Here is a 23,401-nt window from a genome sequence, read left to right as displayed (position 1 = left end):
AAACCTAGGGATAGAACCCATATGTTCTAATTCCTAATCCTGCTCTTTAACAATCAGATCACACTTCTCCTTTTTATTTTTATATGTCCTTCATGTATTACATAGAGGTTTAGAAAAAAAGCTTTTTGAATGACAGATACTATCTATGTACTACCGTATGCAGAAAAAAAGTTTAACCTTACAAAGAATCAAAGTTAAAAATGAGATTATTTTACATGGATAAACAAGGTTCTGATTTGACATTGACCCAGATCAACAAAACTACATGTCCTCATCAAGACTCACATAAAAATATCATGCTTCAAACACATCTTAATCAACAATGCAGCAACTCTCTTTGGCACAGCTGCCAAACAATATGTGAACTAATAACCTTACAATCAGAAGCTGTTTGTGATTAAAATTGTTCTGAGAAGCCTGTTAGTGACTAATTAAAAGATGTTAAAATCTTTAAATAAATAAACAAAGGCCCTAATTATACAAGGTTTTGGGGTTGTTGTTTTTTGTACTGGTATAGAGTGCACCCCCCCAATATATATGTGTTGTACTGATTCAAGAAGGGGTTTGCACCTATGTGCCTTTGAACTTATCTAGAGTGGCACTAGTTTAACTTAAGGGATGCTTTAGTCCAGTGGTTCCCAAAATGTTACAGGGGGTTCTCAGGAAAACATTCCCTAATGGCGGACAGAGCTGTCCCTAGGGACCCCGGACAGCACGGGGCCAGCAGCCTGGAGCCCTTGGACTTCCAAGAGCTAAGCAGATCAAAGCAAGCATATCTAGCATATTGAGGAGATTTAAACTTCAAGACTCCTTATAAGAAATGGAAAGGGAGGTAGATATTTTTTGCTGTTTTTAAAATTAAATAGGCAGGTAGTATTGTTTTTAAAATTATTATGAAGAACAAGTTTAAGCTTTGTTGTAATGTGTGTTGTTTGCCTGGACTGCTCAAGCCCTGAATGCATATGTAGGAGGAACTCTTTGAGTTGGCTTCTTAAATACCTTCCTGCTGTTTTACATCTGATACTCCTTGATGAAACACAGGAGCCTTGTCTTATAACAGGCTTATTCAAAGTGATACAAGCTACGGAAGTGAGATCTAGGAAGCGTGTTGCCATTTTCATAATGTAATAAAAATAATGTAATTATAAATAATAATTAATAATAGTGTGTAATAAGCATGTCATAAAAACAAATTTTATATTTCCAAGATCACTGCTTTTATAATTTATACTCAGGTAAAGGAGAAAATCCCTGGAAATATTCATTTTTAGGAGGGGGTTTGCGAGACTTGACATTTTAGTGAAAGGGGTTCACAGGTTGTTAAAGTTTGGAAACCACTGCTTTAGACTAATTCAATTAAAGCAGTGTAAAGGCTGTATGGATACTTTTATTTCAGTTTAAACCAGGTTTATTTCAGCTTATCTTAAATTGATTACGAATATGTTTAACCTACATTGAAATAAGCCACTCTGAAACTGAAATAAGAGCATCCATATGAGGGCTTCCACTGGTTTTACTAACCCTATTTAAGTAAATCAGTATAAGGTTAAGTAACAATGATTCAAGTCCCGTTTCACACAAGTGTAGTGTCTCTATGTTAGGGGGTTATGCTAAGAGAAGCCAGTGCTTAAGAGTAGGGTACTAGTAATCAGAGCTTTTAGGTTTTGTTCCTGATTCTGCAAATGTGGAGGCTAACTTATGAAAGTCTGATCCTAAGAGCACTGCCTCATGTAATCTTAGGATGTGAAATGCATTAAGGATAACTGAACAGTTCTGACATGCTAAGGATGAACAAAGAGAGACTCTTTATTCTTCCAAGAGGGAGAAGATAACATCTGAATAGATCTTTTAAAAGCAACATGCTAATTAAATGATAATAATTTACATTAGTGCTGTTAGCATGGTATCAACAGATATGTATCTATTGCATATTTATTTTATATTCTATCAGGAAAAGTCTACCATTCAAAGTGCTGTATTCATTTTGTTAAAACTGTGCCTAGTTAGAAAATATCAGACATATTTTAGCAATTATTTATAAATTTATAAATATCCTAAGGTGAATTCATATCCCATACACCATAAATTTGATTGATCTGCAGAGTTTGGGTGAGAACAGAATCTAGACCTTGACCTGTGAGCAGTCTGCAGGGTTCCAGTAATGCGTTTCTGCAGTTATGATATCAGAATTTGGGCTATATGAATCTGTAAATCCAGGTCCAGTAACCCCTTTGGTCTACCCCTGTAGGCCCATTTTCCAGCCTACTTGACACAAATTTCAGCTGCATGCAGTGCAGAAGCTCTCTGGCAGATATTCCATCAGTGTAGTAGGGTACTGCTGGACTTAAGTAATGAAGAGGGCCATGTATGGACCCTCCATACCGGGGTGAATTTCACCCTTAGTTAACCTTGATTTCATAGTAATAATAATAATAATTAATAATAGTTATCAATTATATAGGAATTTAAGGCATTCCCCAAGTGTTAAATTGAGAGTTATCAGTAATTATGTGCTCATATGCCAGGAAGGCAGTGTTTCATCAGTCTCATGTGGTTATTTTATCCTGCCATCTTTTCTTTCTAGTGGAGAAGCCCTACAAATGTGAGTTTTGTGGAAGGAGTTACAAGCAGAGAAGCTCATTAGAGGAGCACAAAGAGCGATGTCGTACTTACTTGCAGAGCACTGGCATGTGTGAGGCTGGTAAGTTTATCAGATTACAGTGCTTGTCTTTGTATGTTACAGTGCCTTAAAAAGGGCATCTGGCAAACTGATAATTTGAAGCCTGAAAACCGTTTTCACTACAATCATTTGTAGTAACCTAAGGGACTGCAGATCTTATAAAAAGGTCTAGTTTAATGCACCCCTCAGGCAGCTAGTTAAAGAACGCTTTTATTTTAATTTTTCATTTCACTGTTACTTTCAATAAAACATCCAGAATTCTTCATACACAGCATTTCTGTAGGTGACACACACATTCAATTAAATTAGTCCTACACTAATACTATTATGTGGTTTATTTCACTGGATGAGTTGCTGCTGGTATTTCATTACAGCAATTGTTTGCATGTGTTAGTCCATTCAGAGCTATTTTTCAGTAGATTAATATTTGCTGTTTGATACCATCATAATCAGTTAGAATTTGTTAGTGTTTCAAACTGCAAAAGTATAGGGCTAGGAGATGGAAATGGGGTGGGGATTCTGACACTCTCTTGATGGACCAGCCTCTAATGTAGAGAGAAGTTTAGATGGAAAATATTGAATAATAAACAAGGAGATAGAAATATGCATATTATGTGAACATAAAAAATCCATGTTCCATTTGCTCACTTTCAGGCACGCTGAAGGGGGCCCATATGTTATACTTGGCTTTTGAAGGAAAATGGGAAAATTGAGGTACAGGCAATTGATTATGAGTTGCTACTTGGAGAAGAGGTCAACTGATTGAACTTAGTTTTGTAATTTTAAATAATTGACACAGCATTCAGAGCCAGAGTAGAGATTCTTTTTATTGTTCTAAATTGAAACAAAATAAAATAAAAATAACTTTCTTGTGATAGTGTCTAAGTAGTTTAATGACTGAAAACAACCTTTTGTGAATGCAGGCAAACTAATTTTACATTAATGTAGTCTCTATATTGGTCAGTGACTTGAATTCCTTTAGTTATTTTGAAGTGAAGTTTGTCACCTGATTTAAAAGTTAATTTCCAATAATAGTTTGGAACTTCTGCTTTCCTTTTCAATACTCCAATACTGGATTTCAGAAAATATTTCAGTGACAAAAGTAACAACAATAATACTCTCTCTTTCTATAGCTCTTTTCATCAGAGAATTTCAAAACATAAAATAAATTAAGCCTCACAACATCCCTAGGAGGTAGGAAAATATAATTATCCTCATTTTACACAGGCATAGAGAGATTGTGACATGCTGAAAGTTTACAGAACTAGTCAGTAGCAGATCTCTAAAACCTCAGCATTCTGGCTCCCATTCTCCTGCTGTTATAGGTAGGAACTTCCTGCCTTGAAAAGTGAACATAAAGTATCAAGCTTCTAATTTTTGGTTCTGATTTTGAAATAGATGTTTCTTTTCAAACAAAGAGTTTAAGTGCATGTTTTCCTCCGATAAAATATGAAAATTTTAAAATTTAAAATAAGGATTAAAAAACTTATTTTATGTGAATAATAATAATAAATAATAAAGTTACGGAATTAACATGGACACTTCAAACAAAACAAAATTCTTGTCAGGATATGGCTATCAAGAAAAAATATTCAGCTATTTTAGACCCTATTTCTGCAAGCAGGACCACAAAGGTAAGCCCTTGCACTCACGGAGCCCCACTGATTTATTAGGACTCTGCAATGGGTGCAGGGATTCCTCCCCACCTTGCAGAGCTGCTTGCAGGTTTGGCCGTTAGTGTGCAAAAAAAAAAATTCAGGAAATGATGATTTATCAAAGTTAATTTGTGCTTCATAGAGTGTTTTCCTTTTTGCGCACAAAGAAATGTGTTAAGTATCAGTAAAAGTAAATGGTTAACTGAGTGTGTCAGCAAGTTGTGATTTTCATGAGAACCTGTACATACCATAACTGCAGTTTTATGTTACAAGGTACACTCACATGGTAGCAATCACATTGAGATGCCCACCACAGGGAAACTGAGGCATGGAAACTTTATACCTACTGTAGATTTCTGCTTTATAGTCGTTCCCACCATTTGTATTCACTTCAGAATGGCAACTTTTCACTTATCCATAATCTGTGAAATACAGTGCTAAAGTAGTACGGTAAGCCATAAATTGGTCATAGAGGAAATATAAATTTCCAGTACAGCATTATGTATCGGTATACTCTGCCTTTAAGGCCTCACACCTTAAAAAATATTGCAGTGTTTTTTAGTGGCATTATAAGATTCTGAAAAACAGGAACTCTAATCTTGCTGAGGCATTTCTATTCAATTCTCTGCTGTTAGGCACTGTATTAGATGGCATATTCTGCCCTCGTTCCACACGTGGAACGTGCATTGATCACAATAGCTGATATGCAAAAAGATTCACCTTACATTTGTCAACATTTCAGAAGTTTCCACCTCAATGTGGCATTTCCCCCCCACTGGTTGAGACAGCAAGAGCAAAATCTTGAAATGTCATATCATTGCTCCTCTTACCCGTAACCCTGCTGCTGCTATTGTGATGATTATTATTTATTACAGTGGTGTCCAGAAGGCCTAAGTAATACAAGGGTCTCATTATAATAGGTGCAAAAACACATAGTAAAAGAGTCTCTATCCAGAAAAGCTTTACACCCTAATTTAAGACAAGATGCCGCAAAGGGTGTAATAAATAAATGGAGGAAACTGTGCGGGGAGGATGAGGATAATAGTAATAGGAACATATGATTATGTAGACCGGCCATGGGAACAATTATATGATTTCCATATGGTGCTTCAAGGAGATACATTACAGTGTTGCTCTGACATTTTTAGACATTCAGGATAATATTCAAAAATACCTAAGAGACGTTGGGCTCCTAAATCTCACTTTCAAAAGTGATTTTAGGTATTTAGGTGCCTTAGTCTCATCAAAAGACAATGAGGTTTAGGTTCCTAAGTGCCTACGTCTCTTTTGAAAATGGGATTCAGGCTTCTACATCACTTCAGCCCTTTTGAAAATGTTATCCTTAGTCTAAGAACTGGATGAATATTGTGATTTGTACTTAAATGGATCCGATTTTTCTATTTACTCTCTTCTATGAAAACCAGAGCCGAGTAAGACCAAGACCTGTGTTCTCTGGAGTAAAAGCCAGAAATTCACTCTGGCTTGGAGAGGAACTAAATAGACTCCAGGAGCAGACAATATACTTCATAACAATTTTCCTCAAGATAGATCCATGTTTTGATTACCAAGTCTATTCCCGCTGCTTTCAGGAGGATAAAATCTGCAGGCCGATCCCATTTTTTTCTCATCCTTCTCCAATAGTTGCATCTTGTTACTAACTTCTAAATGCAAATGTTAACCTTCTTTTATTAAAAAAATAAACTAAAAACAAACATACAAACATATAATTTCCCTGAGGTACGCAGGCTCTCTACAAAGCTTGGAGAATATTTATTCTTTTTAATGACTCCTGGACAAAGTCCATATATGTAAAGTTAAATTCCAAAAGTTAAAAGTAATATCCGGGGACTGGGAGGCCTGTAAGTGTCTTACACTCTTAATGCCTCAGTTTATCTCTAAAATATCTATAAGATTTACTGCACCTATCTTTCCAGAAGATTGTGAGGCTTAATTATTGTTTATAAAGCTCTTTGAGATCACTGGGGGAAAAACACAACACAGTAGTAATAATAGTATCAGAAGCAGCAGCAACAGCAGAATACAAGGTGTATTATGGAAACCTAATGTATCCCTTAAAAGTTGTGTCAGACTGTTCATAGAACTACAGTTGAAAGAAATGAACTGAGAAAAAGGCAAATAAAAAAACCCAGAACTCTAGTTAAACAGAATTTTCAGCAATCTTCAGTTCATCCATTCTTTTAAATTTTTAAATAATTTCTCATTGCATTTTAGTATTCTACTTGCTCAGAATGTGGCATTATAACAATATTGCTGAAAAAAGATTTTATGTAACAGTATTGTTAGAATTTAGCTCAGTCCTTGATAACAATCTCTGATCACACCGTTTTCTTAGCACAATAACCCACCTCTATGTTCCACTCTCCATTATTTAGTGACCACACAGTAGATGTGACAGGAAGCAATGCCTCTAATTTGAGCTTCATTTAGCACTTCAGGGTTTGCTAACGATGCCCACATGCACTAAAAAGTATAGTCACAGTGTGACAGAAACCACATTGTGGAAACAATTCATTACAGGCCAAATGATAAAATATCAATGTTCATGACTGGAAGAAAAGGACCAACTCCCTCTATTTCTACAGCATGGTAGTAGACAGTAAAGCTTACTAGAGACAGTGCTCTCTTAAGAAATTAGTATAATGAGTCTCTGCTCTCTTAAGAAATTAGAATAACGAGTCTAATGGTTATAGCAAAAGTGGTAGTCAGTAATGAAAAATAGCTCACATGTATGTAATGCTTTTCATCCCAAAATGTTTTTTAAACAAAGGACTAACACTGAAATGCGCACACACTTACACCTGAAATGCAAACACTGATAGAGTGGATAACAGCATTTATAAGCACAAAACAGATGTCTAAGACATTAAGTGAAGAATGCCATAACCAATTGCGACCTCAGGGAGAGTTTAATTGAAAATGGTCAGGACACTAGAGCTAACACTGTCCTACTCTTGGGTAGAAGACCATGATCAGAAACTTGGCTTTACATTTCACCTGAAAGACAGCTCCTCAGTGTTTGTAACACCATGCTAGGGCATTGATTAGTAAAGATTCAGAGGGAAAAATAATACCTAATGAATCTCCAACACTTCCTGCAGCACCCTTGGGAGTTTTTATGGTGCTGACCCATCCAAAGATGAACCATGGCCAACATTATTTGATTTGAATGACATATCAAGATCACAATCTAAAGTAGTATAACTTCATTAAGAGTCTAGGTTTTCGATCACACTGTTCAGTTACTCTCTATGTAACCCTGGGCAAGTCATCTGCCATTTCCTTGTGCCTCTGTCAAGCCATCCAGAAATCAGTTTTCAGATGGTTGCTGATTTAAATCTAGATCCTTCTGAGCCATCCTAGGTCAATAAGTGACAAAACAACAAAAACAAAAAAAGATTCATGGTGTATTTAGATTATATTATTAACTACATGTTGAAATGACAGAGTTTCTACTTGAAACATCAAGTGTATAAAGTACCAGACTAGGAGTCAGGAGATGTGGGTTCCAGTCCTAAAGACTGGCCAAAAACTGACCAACTGCAATTGCAGTCACTTTAGAAGACACGTTGCCTCTTTGAGCCTGAGTTTCTTCATCTATACAATGGACATAAAGATACTTACCTACCTTTGAGAAGTGTTTTGTGATCTTTGGATGAGGAAAAAATGCTGCATAACTGCTAAGTATTATTCTTTATTAATTAAATGGACAAGAGTGAACAGGCAGATGGGATCATCTCAGGCCAGCCTTTAGACAGGGAGAGCTGCAATGATAAGGTGTGGGATAGTTGAGCCTATGCCTGTACGCCTCTGCTACAGAAACAAACGTATTGTTTTTCTAGAACTACATTTTGAAGAGGTTGCAAATATATTTTGCAGTTTCTTAAAAACAAAGGGCTACTAGCATGTGGAAGAAAAACTTAAAATCATGAGACACAACAGTGTAGAAAACTGACATTTGCAGATGACCCAGAACATACTATGTAGGTCAATATTTAGTGTCTCTTCAGCAATCTCTTCTCTGCACAGAATATTAGTGTCACCCAGCAGGAAGCTACATGTCTACCATTTTAGACTGTAGTGTAGTAAGGTTCCATCAGTGGTAAATAAATGGCATTGATAAAACCAATTTGACATCAAGATGCTAAGGATAACTCCCAATATAGGTCTTGGGCTGAGTAAAACATCTTGTATTCACCGTTTCTTGCTTCTAGAGTTCTACCAATAGATACATAAGGTAGATCTGAGACCGTATATTAAAAAACATCACCACCAAAAACTGATGAGAGGATACTAGGAAAGACTTAGAGGCATAGGAGGAATAAAAGAAAATAGAAAAAGCAAACAAACCAAGAGCTGTGAACAGGAAAGAAATAAACAAGTAAGCAGTACTGTTATCACATATTTATTGTGCCCTCTTTTGCGTTGATATTTTTCATTCCAGTGAAAAGCTTCTGGGTATAAAAAGTGACCATAGTTTAAAACATAATCCTTAACTTGTTTTTATTCAAGAGAGATGTGGGTTGCTGAGTTTCTTTTCCTTATTAATAGCAAACTGCCTTGTATAGTGATCCTGTCAAAATCAAAAGCTTACTGGGTTTAGGATGATTCAGAACTTGGATAGGAGGTCTCCAAAGATAACCCAGGGTGCCATATGGAGTGGTGCTGGGGATTTAGTAGGGGGTGCTCTTCCCCCTGAATTAGTATCAAACCAAATGCCCCAGCATGATGCTAAGGCGTATTGTGTTGCTGAATGTGACAGCATTTGGATGAGATGTAAGCTGACATTAAAGATCCCATTGCACTATTTGCAAGAGTTAACCCAAAGATCCTGGCCAAAATCCAACTTGGGTAATTAAATTTTGCCTACTTAACTTTCTCTTGCAGTTTCAACTGATTCTGGTATTCTTCTTCACTTCCCCACTTCAACTGCTATGTTGTGTTTGTATACTCTTTCACCCCAGAGGCAGCTGCATTTTAGCGGTTGATAAAGTGATATCTGTTTATAGTATGTATATGTTTCTTAAGTTTGTTTAGCATGTTGTGATCCTTTGGATTGAAAATAATCACAATATAAAGGCAAGGTATTATCATCTTTAAAACACTGTGATTGTGTTCACTTGTGGGCCTGATTTATCATGTAAATCAATGGAGGTACACTTACATAAAACCAGAGTAACACAATGGAGATACAGACCCTGTTATTCCATCCATTCTGAGTCATATATATAGCTAGATTTCATGGCAGGAGCAGTTTGATACTTAACACTTGTGAAGCACTTTACATTTTCAAAACGCTGTAAAAACATTGACAAACTAAATAGTCATGGCTGAGGCTTGGTGAGTCATGGTTAGTACTGATTGAAATACATCCAATATCAATAACAGTAACAGTAAACATGTAAGGTTTAACTTATTTTTAAATGTCAGAAAAATACTGCACAATAGCTTAAAGGAGGACGATATTGCACTTTTGTTTTCACAGCCATATTTTACATTATTTCTACTGCTGTATTTTTAGCAAATAGACTAATTTAGGTCTAATACTTTATAAACTGCACTTAATTGGTCTGCAGTATCCAAATGCTTATGTATCCTCCATTTATGATAAGACTTCTCTCCTGTCTAGGCAAGGTGCCAATTCTTATGGTATCCATGTGACATATTATAACATTTAAATTGTCCGTTTACAGTGAGGTCATCCCACAGCCCAACCTGCTGTGTGACCTTGGGCACGTTACTTCCCTTCCACCCTTTGTCCATCTTGTCCATTTAGATTGTAAACTCTTTGGGGCACAGTCTGTCTCTAATATGTTTGTTTAGTTTCTACCCTGGTGTGGCCCTAATCTTGGGCTGGGTCTACACTACCCGCCTGAATCGGCGAGTAGAAATCGACCTCTTGGGGATCGATTTATCGCGTCCCATCGGGACGCGACAATCAATCCCCGAATCGACACTCTTACTCCACCAGCGGAGGTGGGAGTAAGCGCTGTTGACGGGAAGCCGCAGAGGTCGATTTTGCCGCTGTCCCTACAGCGGGGTAAGTCGGCTGTGATACGTCGAATTCAGCTACGCTATTCGCATAGCTGAATTTGCGTATCTTAAATCGACCCCCCCCCGTAGTGTAGATGTAGCCTTGGTTAGTGCCTCTTAGTGGTGCTCTAATACATATCACCAGGGCCGGCACAACCCATTAGGCGACCTAGGCGGTCGCCTAGGGCGCTACAATTTGGGGGGCAGAGACCGCAGCGGTATTTCGGCGGCGGGACCTTCCGCTGCGTCTGTGGGGGGCGGCATTTTGGGGCGGGACCTTCCGCCGCCTAGGACGGCAGAAAAGCTGGCGGCACTCCTGCATATCACTAATAATAATACCTGTCCCTGAGGAGAAAACACGAATTTGGTGGCTAGAGCAGTTAAAATCAGAACGAGACTGGCAATACTGGGTTGAGGTGACAAACAGGTAGTCATGGCTGGTCCAGTTCATAGTTCTGGAGAAATTTTATGAGGTTGAGAGTATCCACAGTGTGTGAATGTGTGACAGTGGGCACTGGTTAGTCTTACTCTGGAAAATGGTAAGTTTCTTAAAATGGCCAAGAGCCACAGCACTAGATGAACAGACACACACCGAGTATTCCTAAATTTCAGAAATTCTAGGCAGTTTAAATAGTTTTAAATAGATCTGAATAGCTAATGATAAAACTACAGGCGATGCATAGATGGAGGGTGCACAGTGAATTTCAGTTGTAACAAACAGAAAAAATGTAAGACTAGATAAAAGATTTTTTCTAGAATCTGGAAAAAAATTGGGAATGGGAGACAGTATTGTAAGGCTATTTTAAAAAATGTAAAATTTATAGGAAGATTTTATGTTTCTTTGTTGCTAGCATACTAATGACCCCAGTTTCTGAGCAGTATTATTAAAATACTTGCACTCTTTTGATAATATAACATAGGGACTGTATCTTTTTTTAAGCTGTCTTGAAGAATTTTGTTGGTCTGCAGCTGTCACATAGTGTTACTCAGAATCAAAAGGAAAGCCGAGCAGGGCTTATATCTCCATCTGTATTTTGTAACCAACCACGTCCAGCCTGTTTATTTTACACTTCCTCTTGCTAATGAAGATATTGGTTTTGTATGGGTTATGCTCTCCTGCACGAGCTTAAGACTGCAAGATTTGTGTGCGTTTCTGTGCTTGGTTCCACTGACCGCAACTGGTGCCCAAGACGCAAGGAACAAGAACAACAGAAAAACAACAAAACAAGTTTACATCAGATCTCCAGACTGTTTCCTTCCAGTTACTGTGGCAAACTCCGGAGATTAAACCATTCATCTCTTCCTTTTTTTTTTTTTTTTTTTTTTTTAACCTACGTGTGTTTTCTTTTCACATTTTCCAAACTAGCAAGCGTGGAGGCAAGGCACATCAAAGCAGAGATGGGGACTGAAAGAGCACTCGTGCTGGACAGGTTAGCAAGCAACGTGGCAAAGCGAAAAAGTTCAATGCCTCAGAAATTTATTGGTAAGAATAAAAAGTCTTTTCACATGCAGCAGTTAACTGTGTGAGGGCTGGTAACCAACAGGTACAATAGCAGTACTTGTTATGAAGGGCCCTTTCTAGTCCATCATGTATTTAAATAAGGTAACTTCTGCTTTCCTGCTGTACTTCTACTTACTGATTATAGGTATTTGATAAACAAGAGAAATTGTTCAATTAGATAAATGACAAATAGATCTGAATTCATACTGTATTTTGTGTACTTGTTGTGTTAGTGTTTGCATGGTTAATAAATATACATTTTGAGGGGGAGGGGGGGTTGTTTTGGAGCTGTGTGTGTGTGTGTGTGAAAACCTTTGTACCAGGGTTTTACTGGGGAAGAATCAGAGGGCTTGATCCTGTTAGGGGCGAGTACCTTGAACTCTCATCATAGTCAATGGAAGTCGAAAGTGCTCAGTACCTCCTTGCAGGAGGCATACGGCACAGCAGAATAGAGCCCAAAGACAGAAAATTACTAAATTTTTAAACATTTGAATCTGAATGATAGGGTCAACCCCTTTCTTGTTCTGGTTAAAAAAATGTGGCCACAATACATTTCCATAGAATTTACTTTGGGTTTAATTTTATAAAATCAATGTTTGGCGAATTGGAAATCTTAAATAGCAAGGTCTCACATCATTTGTTGTTTTCTTTAATGACTGTTTATAAAATTGCTTTCATTTCATTTCAGTTTTACTGAATCTTGAGCTTTCAAAATGAGATTATAAACAAATGATCACAGAAAAATATTTGACTCTAATTTATACCACTGGTGTACTAAAATATCCCTGATGTTTTCTGCAGAAATCAAAATAAGTTTAAAACAAATTTCTCTTTGCCAAGTAGCCTGCTGAACTGGGTAGATAGTACTAGTAATAATACTTATCTCATAGGTAGCTAGATTTGTTTCAAGTTTAAATAAAAAAAATATGCACTGTGGTATTTTAATTAAAATAGCTAACCAATCAAAGGTATCGTTTTTAAATAATCCTCTATATCTGAGTTTGATGGCAGATCCTGTTTCTCAGCAGTGTTTGATGCTGTTATCTCTGTCTGTTGGTCATAGTTATTTATTTTGCACTATATGAAGTTGTATTTGAGCTCAAGAGTTTAATTAGCCTGCAGTTATGCAACATTGCTACTAATAATGTCTTAATCATAAATTTTCCAGAGGGATATATGTGGTACAGGATGCTTAATTTTCTTAATATACATTTTCTGTTGCAAATACTGGCCTCTGTAGTAATTTACATTCACACTCACAGAAGAGAAAGAAACAGGATAATAACAGAAATCATCTGCCAGAACTTGAGCAATCCATTTTCATACTGTCTGATCTGCACCCTGCATAGAGGGATACTAAGCATGTTTCTTGAAATTCTGGGCCCAAATTTTCAAATCTGGGTACCAAAGGGTAGGCTCCTAAGTAAAAATTTAGACATCTAAATAAAAGTGACCTGGTTTTCAAAGGTACTGAGCACCTATAGCACCCTATTGGTTTCAGTGGAAACTTGTGAACTTTCATCACCCCAGAAAAACAAGCCACTTTTACATAGGCACCTAAATATGGATTTAGGACCCTAACTTTAGGTACCCAGGTTTGAAAATATTGGCTTTGGGGATTAGGCCTTGCAGGCCATACTGTGATTCCTAAAATGCTGTTCAAGTTCTTTAGCTCTTCTTTTTGATATTGAGAGCAGTCTCAGATTTTTGTCATCATAATTCATTGGGGGTGTGATTTTGCAAAGTGCTAAACACTCTTGCCCAGTGCAACAAAGAACTTAATCCTTGATTCAGTAAACCACTTAAGCACGTGTTGAACTTTTCATTAGAACTTAAGCACGTGGTTAAAGTTAAGCATGAGCTGAAGTGCTTTGCTCAGCACTTTGCAGGATGGAGCCCTTTTTATTCTATTGTAATGCTTCATTGATATAGTTTATTAACAGTGCAAGCTGACACAGTGGTATAAAGAAGTGTTTGGGGGGGATAAAGTTGGGGGCACTGGAGACATTCTTTTAGTGATATCAGAGTAATTGAGTTCTGAAACATGCTGTTTCTCTAGAACGTCTGCTACAGGCATGACGTTGTTGGGTAATAAGTGAAAAAAGCATGAGTCACTCACTCCCTTTTATTCTCGAGTGGCATGTTTGCAGCAGCAGTCTGTCCGACCTTGACTTGACTTTTGTGACTTCTTGAACTATATGTGCAGGAGGAAAAATCTGCCAGGACAGTTTTGTGATTTCTTGGGAAACCAAGTTCTCAGAAGGGTGCTGATTTTTCATTTCCTCAGGAAGGAGGGATAAGGAGATGTAAACCAACAGGCCAGCCTAGGCTCATTTCTATGAAAGAAGTTTACTAACAAGAAAAACTATTAAATCGTCTGTTGACGCCTCTTAAACATGGTGACACTGCAGACTCTCACCCTTTCTGTAGGACAAATTCTGGCCCATCACGTACATGGCTCTAAAAGATTATGTATCACATTCTGACCAGCAGTGACCTCATTGTGTCAATCAGTGGTTCTCAATCTATTTATCATTGTGGGCCGCATATGCGGCCCACAAAGTGTTATCTGGGCTGCAGGTTGAGAACCACAGTATCCCCCAACTAAACCCTCACACAAACCCCTATGCTCCACGCCCTCTGCCCAGAGAGACCTCCACAGAGTGGGGCCAGGAGCGGAGAGCTGGATGGGGGGCAGGGACCCCAACGCTCACCATGCGGGGCCCCAAGACCCGGACCTGCTGTGCGGGGCGCTGCCCGGACACTGAGCCCCACCATGTGGGGCTATGTGACAGCTAGCTGCCTGGAGCTCACTGCGCAGCAGGGCAGCTGGGAGTCTGGAGCCCATGGCTTTTAGCACACAGCTGAGATGGGCCGCAGCTGTGTGCTAATTGGCCCGCAGGTAGAGAACCACTGGTGCAAATAATTTGTGTGGGTATGTGCAGTTGCAGTTGCCAGGATATATATGAATGTACATGAACAAACCATACCCCGGACTCCTAAAACTTACCTGAGACCTTCCCTTCATGGCTCCTGTTGCAGAGGTTCTGCCTTTGGCCTTTCCATGGGTTTTGGGAGAACAGCTGTTGCACTCCCCATCTTCCTGACAGATTTCTAATGTGTACTTCTGTGCACCAAACTTGTAGTATTTAGCACCTTGTAATTACCACTTCAGTTAGCCATTTTTTCTAGTTGTATGTTAAGTGGAACTGATACCCAGGAAAAGGAATATAGCTTGGTAGGCAAACCTTTCAATTAAACTTGCTCGTCTTTTGAATAGAATATACATTGGGGTAGATCCTCAGATGGTGTAAATCAGAGTAGCTCTATTGAAATCAATTAAGCTGTGCCAGTTTACACAACTACCCATATGGCTCATTTTGGGCAACTTCTTTTTGAGAGCAGTATTAAAAATATCTTTCTCCCCAGTGGTAAATGTGCTAGTACCGTTTTGAAACTTCAGCAAATACCGCCAGCTCTCTGTGTGAAGTAACTAATGAAAAATGGTCTGCCTTGGTTAGCAGAGCAACAGGAAGTAGGTTCACTCCCTTTTTCCAGTGTCCACACCTCATCATGTCACAAAAATCTGCATACTGCTGTAGAGTAAGCATCACTGAGCAGCAACGGGCGATGTGTTTGCGTTATATGATCGTGTGAATTCTGAAGGGGAAAGTTTTGCATTGCACTGAGGTGAAAAAGATAAACTGGGGAAAGATGTTTCTTAAATTGTGTAGTAGCTAGCTTTGTAAATCAACAGCAGAAGAGAATGTAGGCTTGGTTCTTAATTTGCTGTTTCACAGTAACTGTGTGGTATTTCCTTTGGGAGCAATAGCAACTTAACTCACAGTAATCTCTTGCACTGTCCCACAATGCTGCAATAAATAAAATTGTATCACTACTTTATGCCCTAATTAATCTTCTTCACTTTATTCCATTGCTCTTGTGCACGCTTGCCTTTTCCTAATCTACTCTTCTTTTCTTTCACCCCGTCTTGTTGCTGTCTTAATGGGGCAAAGTTTGAGCTGCCTTTTGTCTCCTTTCAAGCAAAGGCTTAAGTGTTGTTGAGTTAGAACACAACAAAACCAGTGGAACTCCATCCGTTTGCCTATAATGTTTTGTTATCATTTGATATGATGTAAATGCAATGAAGAATATACACTTATTAATTTTTCTGACATTTAGTGCCTTCAATAATGAGATCTAATAATAATTCAACTTACTATATTATTTAATATGTAACACCTTTCATCCCAAAGTGCATAACAAACTTAATAACCTAATAAATACATGTAGGAATCATTCACTCACCACTGTTTATGGTGTGGAATATGGAAGCTTTTTAAAGGTGCACAACACATGACATCCCTATTTATGTCAGGGGAGTGAAGTGGGATATTCTATCTAATTGAACTATCATATGGAATTTTAGGGAAGCAGAATGGAATTAACTAAATGGGAATTTGAACAGGGCCTGAGGGCTCGCATATCTATTGGGAAAAGTAGTGCCAGATCATTAATGACCACAAGAGGGCAGGACATTTGTTTCAAGTCTTATTTCAATGACTGCTGAGCTTTTTAACAGGAGTTTCATAGTAAGGTTCTGTATATTTTTGCTCTTGTTATTTTTTATTTCAGTTTTGATTAAACCTTTCATTTGTCTAGAACTGGTATTATGAGTCATTCAAACGTGTTATACCATTTTTGTTCCCTCTGAATAGAAGTTGGATCACAAGTTTTGCTGAGGGTTGGAAGCAGTTACATTCTTGTGGTTCACTAACCTTTTTTATAAAAGTGTTTTATAAAAGAAACGTGAGCTGCTGGTTTTGCTGTCTTTGCAGTGAAACCTGGTGAGTTTCATATACATTGAGTCATAGTGTCTACAGGTGACTGATAAACATCTGTACTATTCAAGTTACCGTAACTCAGAGATTAGTGGATCTGATGTTTGCAAGTCACTTGCATGTGAACATTCAGGCTTGTCCATTTTCTTAACTATGAAAGATTGTAAGTTTCATTTAACCACAGAATTCAGTTACTTATTTCTAGACATCCACAAAAGAGTTACTTCAGTCTTTTTTGGAGTGCAGCTTTCTTCCTTCTTTGCACCTGGCACACAAAGGGTCAGGGCCATGGCTCCACCCACGCTAACCTTCCTTGTCCCATACCTTGCTAGCAGGGCTATGAGGAGAGTTTCAGTTGTGTAGCCCCTCTGCTCTCTCCCCATTCCCTTGATGCTTGGATGAGTACAATGTGTGCAGCATTAACATAGTCAGGGCAGAGGCGGGCTTTGCTCCCCTGTGCAACTGCATTAGGGAGATAGTCATAATCTAGCCAGATGTAATGTAATGTAATGTTCCAAAAGAATACATTATCTCTACTTATATGGCTGCCAATACTGTATTATCTGAGAACCTTCACTGAGTTAAAAGGAAACAATTCCAGTCCAAGGAGAGCTATATTATGCCACAGTCTAGGTTGGGAATATGCATAATTTTTTGTTAATTTTAATGTATTAAAATACAATGGGCGTAATTCTCCAATGTAATTCTACAGTTTTACACCCAGGTAACATCATGAAGAATCAGACCCAATAACAAACGAGCTGCAAAAAGAAAGCTTAAGTGAGGGTTCCCATGCAAAGAAATGTAAAAAGATTAAGTGCAATCGTCCCAGAATTATGCCTATGTAATCTTATTGAAGAGGCCTTCCAACTACTTAATTTATATATAAAGCAATGAATGGTATAAGAACAGCCATACTGGGTCAGACCAAAGATCCATCTAGCCCAGTATTCTGTCTTCTGACAGTGGCCAGTTTACCCTCCCTGTCACAGAAGAGTACAATTTCTCAGGAGATGATCAAAGAGCTAGAGGGAATGTTCTCAGGACCTGCTGTGGATTTTGTTTATTGACTAATTGACTTTTTTGCCTGTTTTGTTTTTCATAAATCAATTTTCACATGATTTTATGTAAAGATGAAGGAAACAAATCCTTGACGATCTTTCCTAAAATCTTTACCTTAAATCCCAGAACCATCAAGCTCAGTGATGGATTGGCCAGCAAGTTGCTTAACTAACTTCTCTATTGCTCCATTTCCTATGGGCTTGTGTAAAAGTCAATTTACTTACATAAACAGCATCCCTGCCCCAAAGAGCATACAGCTAAATTCAAATGTTTCCTTTTCATCGACTACTGCTATTTAGAAAAGGATCCTAGAGTTTCAATACTTTTACAATCCACTCAGTAATTCAGTTTCTTTCCTCTCTTGTAGGTGAGAAGCGACATAGCTTTGACATTAATTACAATTCCAGTTTCTTGTATGAAAAGGAAAGCGAAATGATGCAAGGACGTATGATGGACCAGGCCATAAATAATGCGATCAGCTATCTTGGAGCAGAAGCACTGCGTCCCCTTGTACAAACTCCACCAGCTCCCACTTCTGAGATGGTCCCTGTCATCAGCAGCTTGTATCCCATACCACTCACCCGCTCTGAAATGTCAAATGGCAATCCACAAGACACAGAGAAGAGCCATGTCCACCTTAGAGACAAAAGTTTGTCTTCTGACAGAGGCCTTTCCCCAAACAATAGTGGCCAAGACTCCACAGATACTGATAGCAACCATGAGGAGCGCCAGAGTCACACCTACCATCAAAACCAAATGATCCCCTCCCAGGTCCGCAATGGCCTCCAATCCTTGAAGGAGCTGCCAAGGCCATATGACATAATCAAGCCACCAACCATATGCCCACGTGATGCCTTTAAGGTTATCAATAAGGAAGGTGACGTCATCGGGGTCTACAGATGTGACCATTGTCGTGTCTTGTTTTTGGATTATGTGATGTTCACCATTCATATGGGATGCCACGGATTCCGTGATCCTTTCGAATGCAACATGTGTGGGTACAGAAGCCAAGACAGATATGAGTTCTCCTCACATATAGCACGAGGAGAGCACAGAGTGGTCCTGAAGTAAAAGGATTGATTTTCCAAGAGACCAAAGGATCTGTTTTAGATTTGTTTGTTTTTTAAATTTGACTAAAAAAATTGCTTAAATATTTTTTGTGCCAATTCTAAAAATGTTAGTGTCCCTCGTAGTAGCAAAGTACTGATGGGGCTTTTTATTTGTTACTCGAAATGCAGTATTCTGTAGCATCTGTGCCTAGATACTGTGGTGACTGGCACTATATATAAATACCAAAGATTGGCAGATACAGATTTTGTATGAACTTTATTTTTGTGAAAATTAATAGCAACTTAAGATATGTTTTTAAATATTTTAACATGTATTTTTGTTAGAACATTGCTTCCAGTAATAGCAAAATGGCAATCTAGCTGTATTCTGAGTGAAATACGAAGTCAAATATTGATGTCATAATTCTCATAAAAAAAAGTTGAAATTCAGCACAAAAGATTGTCCATCCTTACTGCCCTTTCAGAACCACTGTATTCCAACCAGTAACACACAAGAGACACTTTCTGTTAGTGTTTCAATTCCTGAGGTATTCCTAAACTGGCCAAATTATTGAAACAGGGAAAACACATATCTGGGCAGATCGTATCAAATAACTTTTAAATGTTTCCCCTCAAAGTCTTAAAGAGTGTGTTGTCTCACCACACTTTGCTTTTGCTTACCCCACTCTGTTTACTTTCTTTAAAGTCTCTCCCCACTCACCTCTTACTCAGTAATATCAAAATAAGCCATGTGAGCTATTTGGGGTTTGGGTTTTTTTAACTGGGTACGCTTTTGGGATACCCATCGAGACCCTTTGTTGGCTTGCTCCTAAATTCTGGAGGAAATCCTGCTTTTCATTGATGGATCAAGCATGTGTCTTTCTAACAGAACAAAATTGCAATGAGACTAAGACCCGATTCTGCTTCCATTGACATCAATATCAAAACTCACACTGACTTCACCTGGTGCAGGAGCAGTCTCTAAAATAGCAACGGGCAGACAAAATGCTCATTAAGGCAAATGGGATTTTTGCTTATCAAGGGCTGCAGGATTGGGCAGTATGAGGTTACTGTAACTCAGGGAGAGAACAGAGAAGATAACAGATAGAACAAATAACACGGAAACTTTTTGATTTAGAAAGCAATTTTCTAATGAAAGTGTACTGAATGTGAAAATAAAGGTCCCGAGTCTCCTCTCACTTGTGTTACACCTGTGTGAGAGGAAAGCTAGGCTCAAAATGTATTGGATCAGATGCTATTCTCATTTACATCCATGTAACCTCACTGATGGCCATGAGGTTGCTTAGATGAGCATAGAATTTGACTCAATATATTTCGGATTTAGCGTTGCCAAGTAGAATCTTAGTGTCCTGGCAGATATTAGCAGTAGCTACCGTGAGAATCTTCATGTAAGAATGTGTGGGAGCGGACAATTCAATCACACTTTCTGGTTTACATGGGGATATCCCTTGGCGTGAAATGTGCTGTTTTGCAAAATGAGTATTTACGATTACTTTGAAGACAGTTTTTAAAATAGTTCTTTTAATCTAATCATTGTTCTGCAGCTGTATTATTAGTCACTGTGCTGAAGATGTGAATATGATAATTTTGCTGAGTGTATGTTTATTTTTTTAAAATCTTTTATATAATGTAGAGTTAGATGTGTTCCGCTGGATTTTTTCATCCAGTGAGTATTTGGTCTGAGCACTTATTTTGTACTTTTTCAGTGTTGTGTCAACTGCTATGTAATGTGTTTCACTTTTTTCCACGGAGCAAAAGTGGGAGCTAGTGTTCTGAATAGAGGACTGAGTGTCAGGAAATACGGAATTCTAATTCTGCCTCTGACACTGGCTCCTTCTGTGATCTTGGACAAATCACTTCACCTTTCCCTGACTTATTTTCCTCATGTAAAAAGGGGATGATAATATTTTCTCTGCCTGATAGGGGTATGTGTGAAGATTAATAAAATTAATGTTTGTAAAATGCTATGAAGTTGAAAAGTACTATATAAGTGCTATATTTTTTGTGCAGAGTGGGGAAGGTATTTTTGTCCATTTGTGTTCAATTTGTAGATACATAGTTGTAAAATACTTTTATGAATCCCTTTGTGGTAGAAAACTTCTTATTGCCAGGGACATTTTTAGTGAGCTGGGTGGATGCCCCTCCTATCCCAAAACACCCATGCCACAGCACTACTACAAAACCCTTCAGTTGAGTTACTCTTGACTTACAGAAGATCTGTAAAATCAGATAGAGGACATTAGGTCCAGGCTCAGTATATTTGGAAATACTTTGGAGGGGTCTCTTACAACAGGAGGTTGCCTAAAAAGGGTGGGGCAGAAACATACTATATTCTTCTTTATTTCCTGTCCTAAATTACTGTGAGCTGATAAACGGTTTCTACATTTATTCCAAAGACGGCTGTATTTTCATGCACACCGTAGAAAAAATGTTTCTCATTAGGGTTAAACAAAATCATTTAGAAAGATTAATAAGAAAAAGTACAAATAGTGAAGTGTTACCTAGTCATTAGCACAGGAAACACCTTGAATTACTGCATGTATATTACATCAAACACCACCAGCTTCTTTCTCACGCCACCATAGAATCCTTGAAGATTACTTTGCCCAGAATTTACTCTCCCACTCTTCACTTCTTGTTCGGCTAGGCAGGGCTTCAACCACCTACCCACCCAGTATTTCCCAGATAAAGTGAGCAATCAACCACTGAGCCTGTGAAAAGTTCAATTTGAGCTACATTGACAGTTTTTTGAAAGAGACGTTTCACAGTATCTGCCCCTAGTAGGCAGACTTTTCCCACCACTGCTCAGGCAAAGAAGTGTTGTTAAGATATACTGCACCAAAAGAAATTGTTCATAGCCGTTTTCTGGGCCCAATGAGCAGTGTATTTTAATGAGTACCTTTTATCTGCCATGTAAATCCTCATTGACTTCATGAGTGTGTGTTTGGCACTACTCCCACTTGGGCCCAGGACTGCGTTAATCACATATTGGCACTGAAGCTGGAGGAGTACAGTGCCGAGCACCGCTGCTTTCCATTTAAATCAGGATTTGCCCCCTAATTGGCATAAAATTGAGCAGATTGAAGCTTACCTCATCTTTAATTTGGAGGGGTAGCTCACAGACACTAAAGATCCCATCTTGCAATGCTCCATCTTGATCTCAGCAACCTTCCACTGGATCAAAAGGAAAGATTGCATGGTGAAGCACGTAGTCTGTTTGGGCCATGTCTGTTTCTCAGAAAGAAGGTGGATCACATCGCTGGATACTGAGAGTCACATTTAGCTTGCAAGGTACATTTTGCCAACCCCTGCAGCAAAGAGTTCAAACGCCAGAGTTGAAAAACCCATTGATGACTTTGCAAAATTACCTGAACTGCAAAATGAAAAACCTTTGCAAACTGTTGCTAGCCTAATTTGTTCTACTGGCCTATTTTAACACTGCTGGTTCAGTTGATTTCAGTATGAAAACACATTTTGCATAGACATTTTTCTGAAATGCAGCCTGATCAACAGTTTTCTTTGTCTCAGTCAATTCTTTGTTGTACTAACTGATAAATTGCACACATACAAAACATTGATGTGGTTTTTGAAATTTTATTGTCTCATTAAGGAATAAATGTTATTTTTTGTTTATAATTTTACTGAATTTTTGAAGGACAGGCCTACACAAAGAATATCTAATATTTATAATTGCTAAAGAAGTCTCAGCAGATATAACAAATAGATGTAATGCAATTCTGTGTTTGTAAAAGGCCTAGCATAATGGGGCCTTGATCCCTGATTGGTGCTTTTAGATGCTACAAAACTCAAGTAATAATAATGCTCTATATGTTGAATACATTTTTGTATTTAATTAAGACAAATTAAGTCAGATAGGCAGCCCCCAGATTCCAAATGTTGAGAATTTGTCTTTTTAAGCTTTAATCTATCATATTTCATATTTATAAATCAAGAAATTGTGATTAAACCTATGGTCAATATGCAGGTTATGTATTATACCCTTCTGCGTGAGTTTAATGGCTATGGTTAACAGAATGTTAAATAGTTTATTAATATAATTCTGTTAAATGTAGAGTTTTAACTATAATTTAAGCTACTCTTCTTATTGTGGAAAAAATATACCAGTATTCAACTCTAGTTAATGTATATATTATATACACCTCTACCTCGATATAACGCTGTCCTCGGGAGCCAAAAAATCTTACTGCGTTATAGGTGAAACCACGTTATATCGAACTTGCTTTGATCCGCCGGAGTGCGCAGCCCCGCTCCTCCACCTCCCCCCCCCAGAGCACTGCTTTACCGCGTTATATCTGAATTCGTGTTATATTGGGTTGCATTATATCGGGGTAGAGGTGTATATACAAAAAAAGGAGCCCTTGTTTGACCTTTTGGATTTATATTGTTCATTCCCTGTGTTCCAAGCAAATCAAGGATAGGCACATAAAGATGGATAACAGGCCAAATTCTGCCCTGGGATACACACAAGTAATTCCCACCAAATTCTCTGGGACTTTTGTGTGCATATTTCTGAAGGCAGA

At 38.2% G+C, this 23,401-nt stretch overlaps 1 protein-coding gene across 1 annotated transcript in view; it reads left to right on the top strand.

The window, feature by feature from the left end:
• IKZF3 (IKAROS family zinc finger 3) overlaps window positions 1–22,521 on the top strand; it is a 52,130-nt gene extending 29,609 nt beyond the window's left edge. Inside the window, exons 6-8 of the mRNA XM_054014043.1 lie at window positions 2,585–2,701; window positions 11,753–11,869; window positions 18,158–22,521. Coding sequence (XP_053870018.1) covers window positions 2,585–2,701; window positions 11,753–11,869; window positions 18,158–18,861 — 938 coding nt within the window. The 3' untranslated portion in view covers window positions 18,862–22,521. The remainder of the gene's footprint in view (window positions 1–2,584; window positions 2,702–11,752; window positions 11,870–18,157) is intronic.
• Window positions 22,522–23,401: the final 880 nt, after the last annotated feature.

The sequence above is a fragment of the Malaclemys terrapin genome, chromosome 25, assembly GCF_027887155.1.
Source record: "Malaclemys terrapin pileata isolate rMalTer1 chromosome 25, rMalTer1.hap1, whole genome shotgun sequence".
NCBI classification, from domain to species: Eukaryota; Metazoa; Chordata; order Testudines; family Emydidae; genus Malaclemys; species Malaclemys terrapin.
This window is presented reverse-complemented; position numbering and strand designations above follow the sequence as displayed.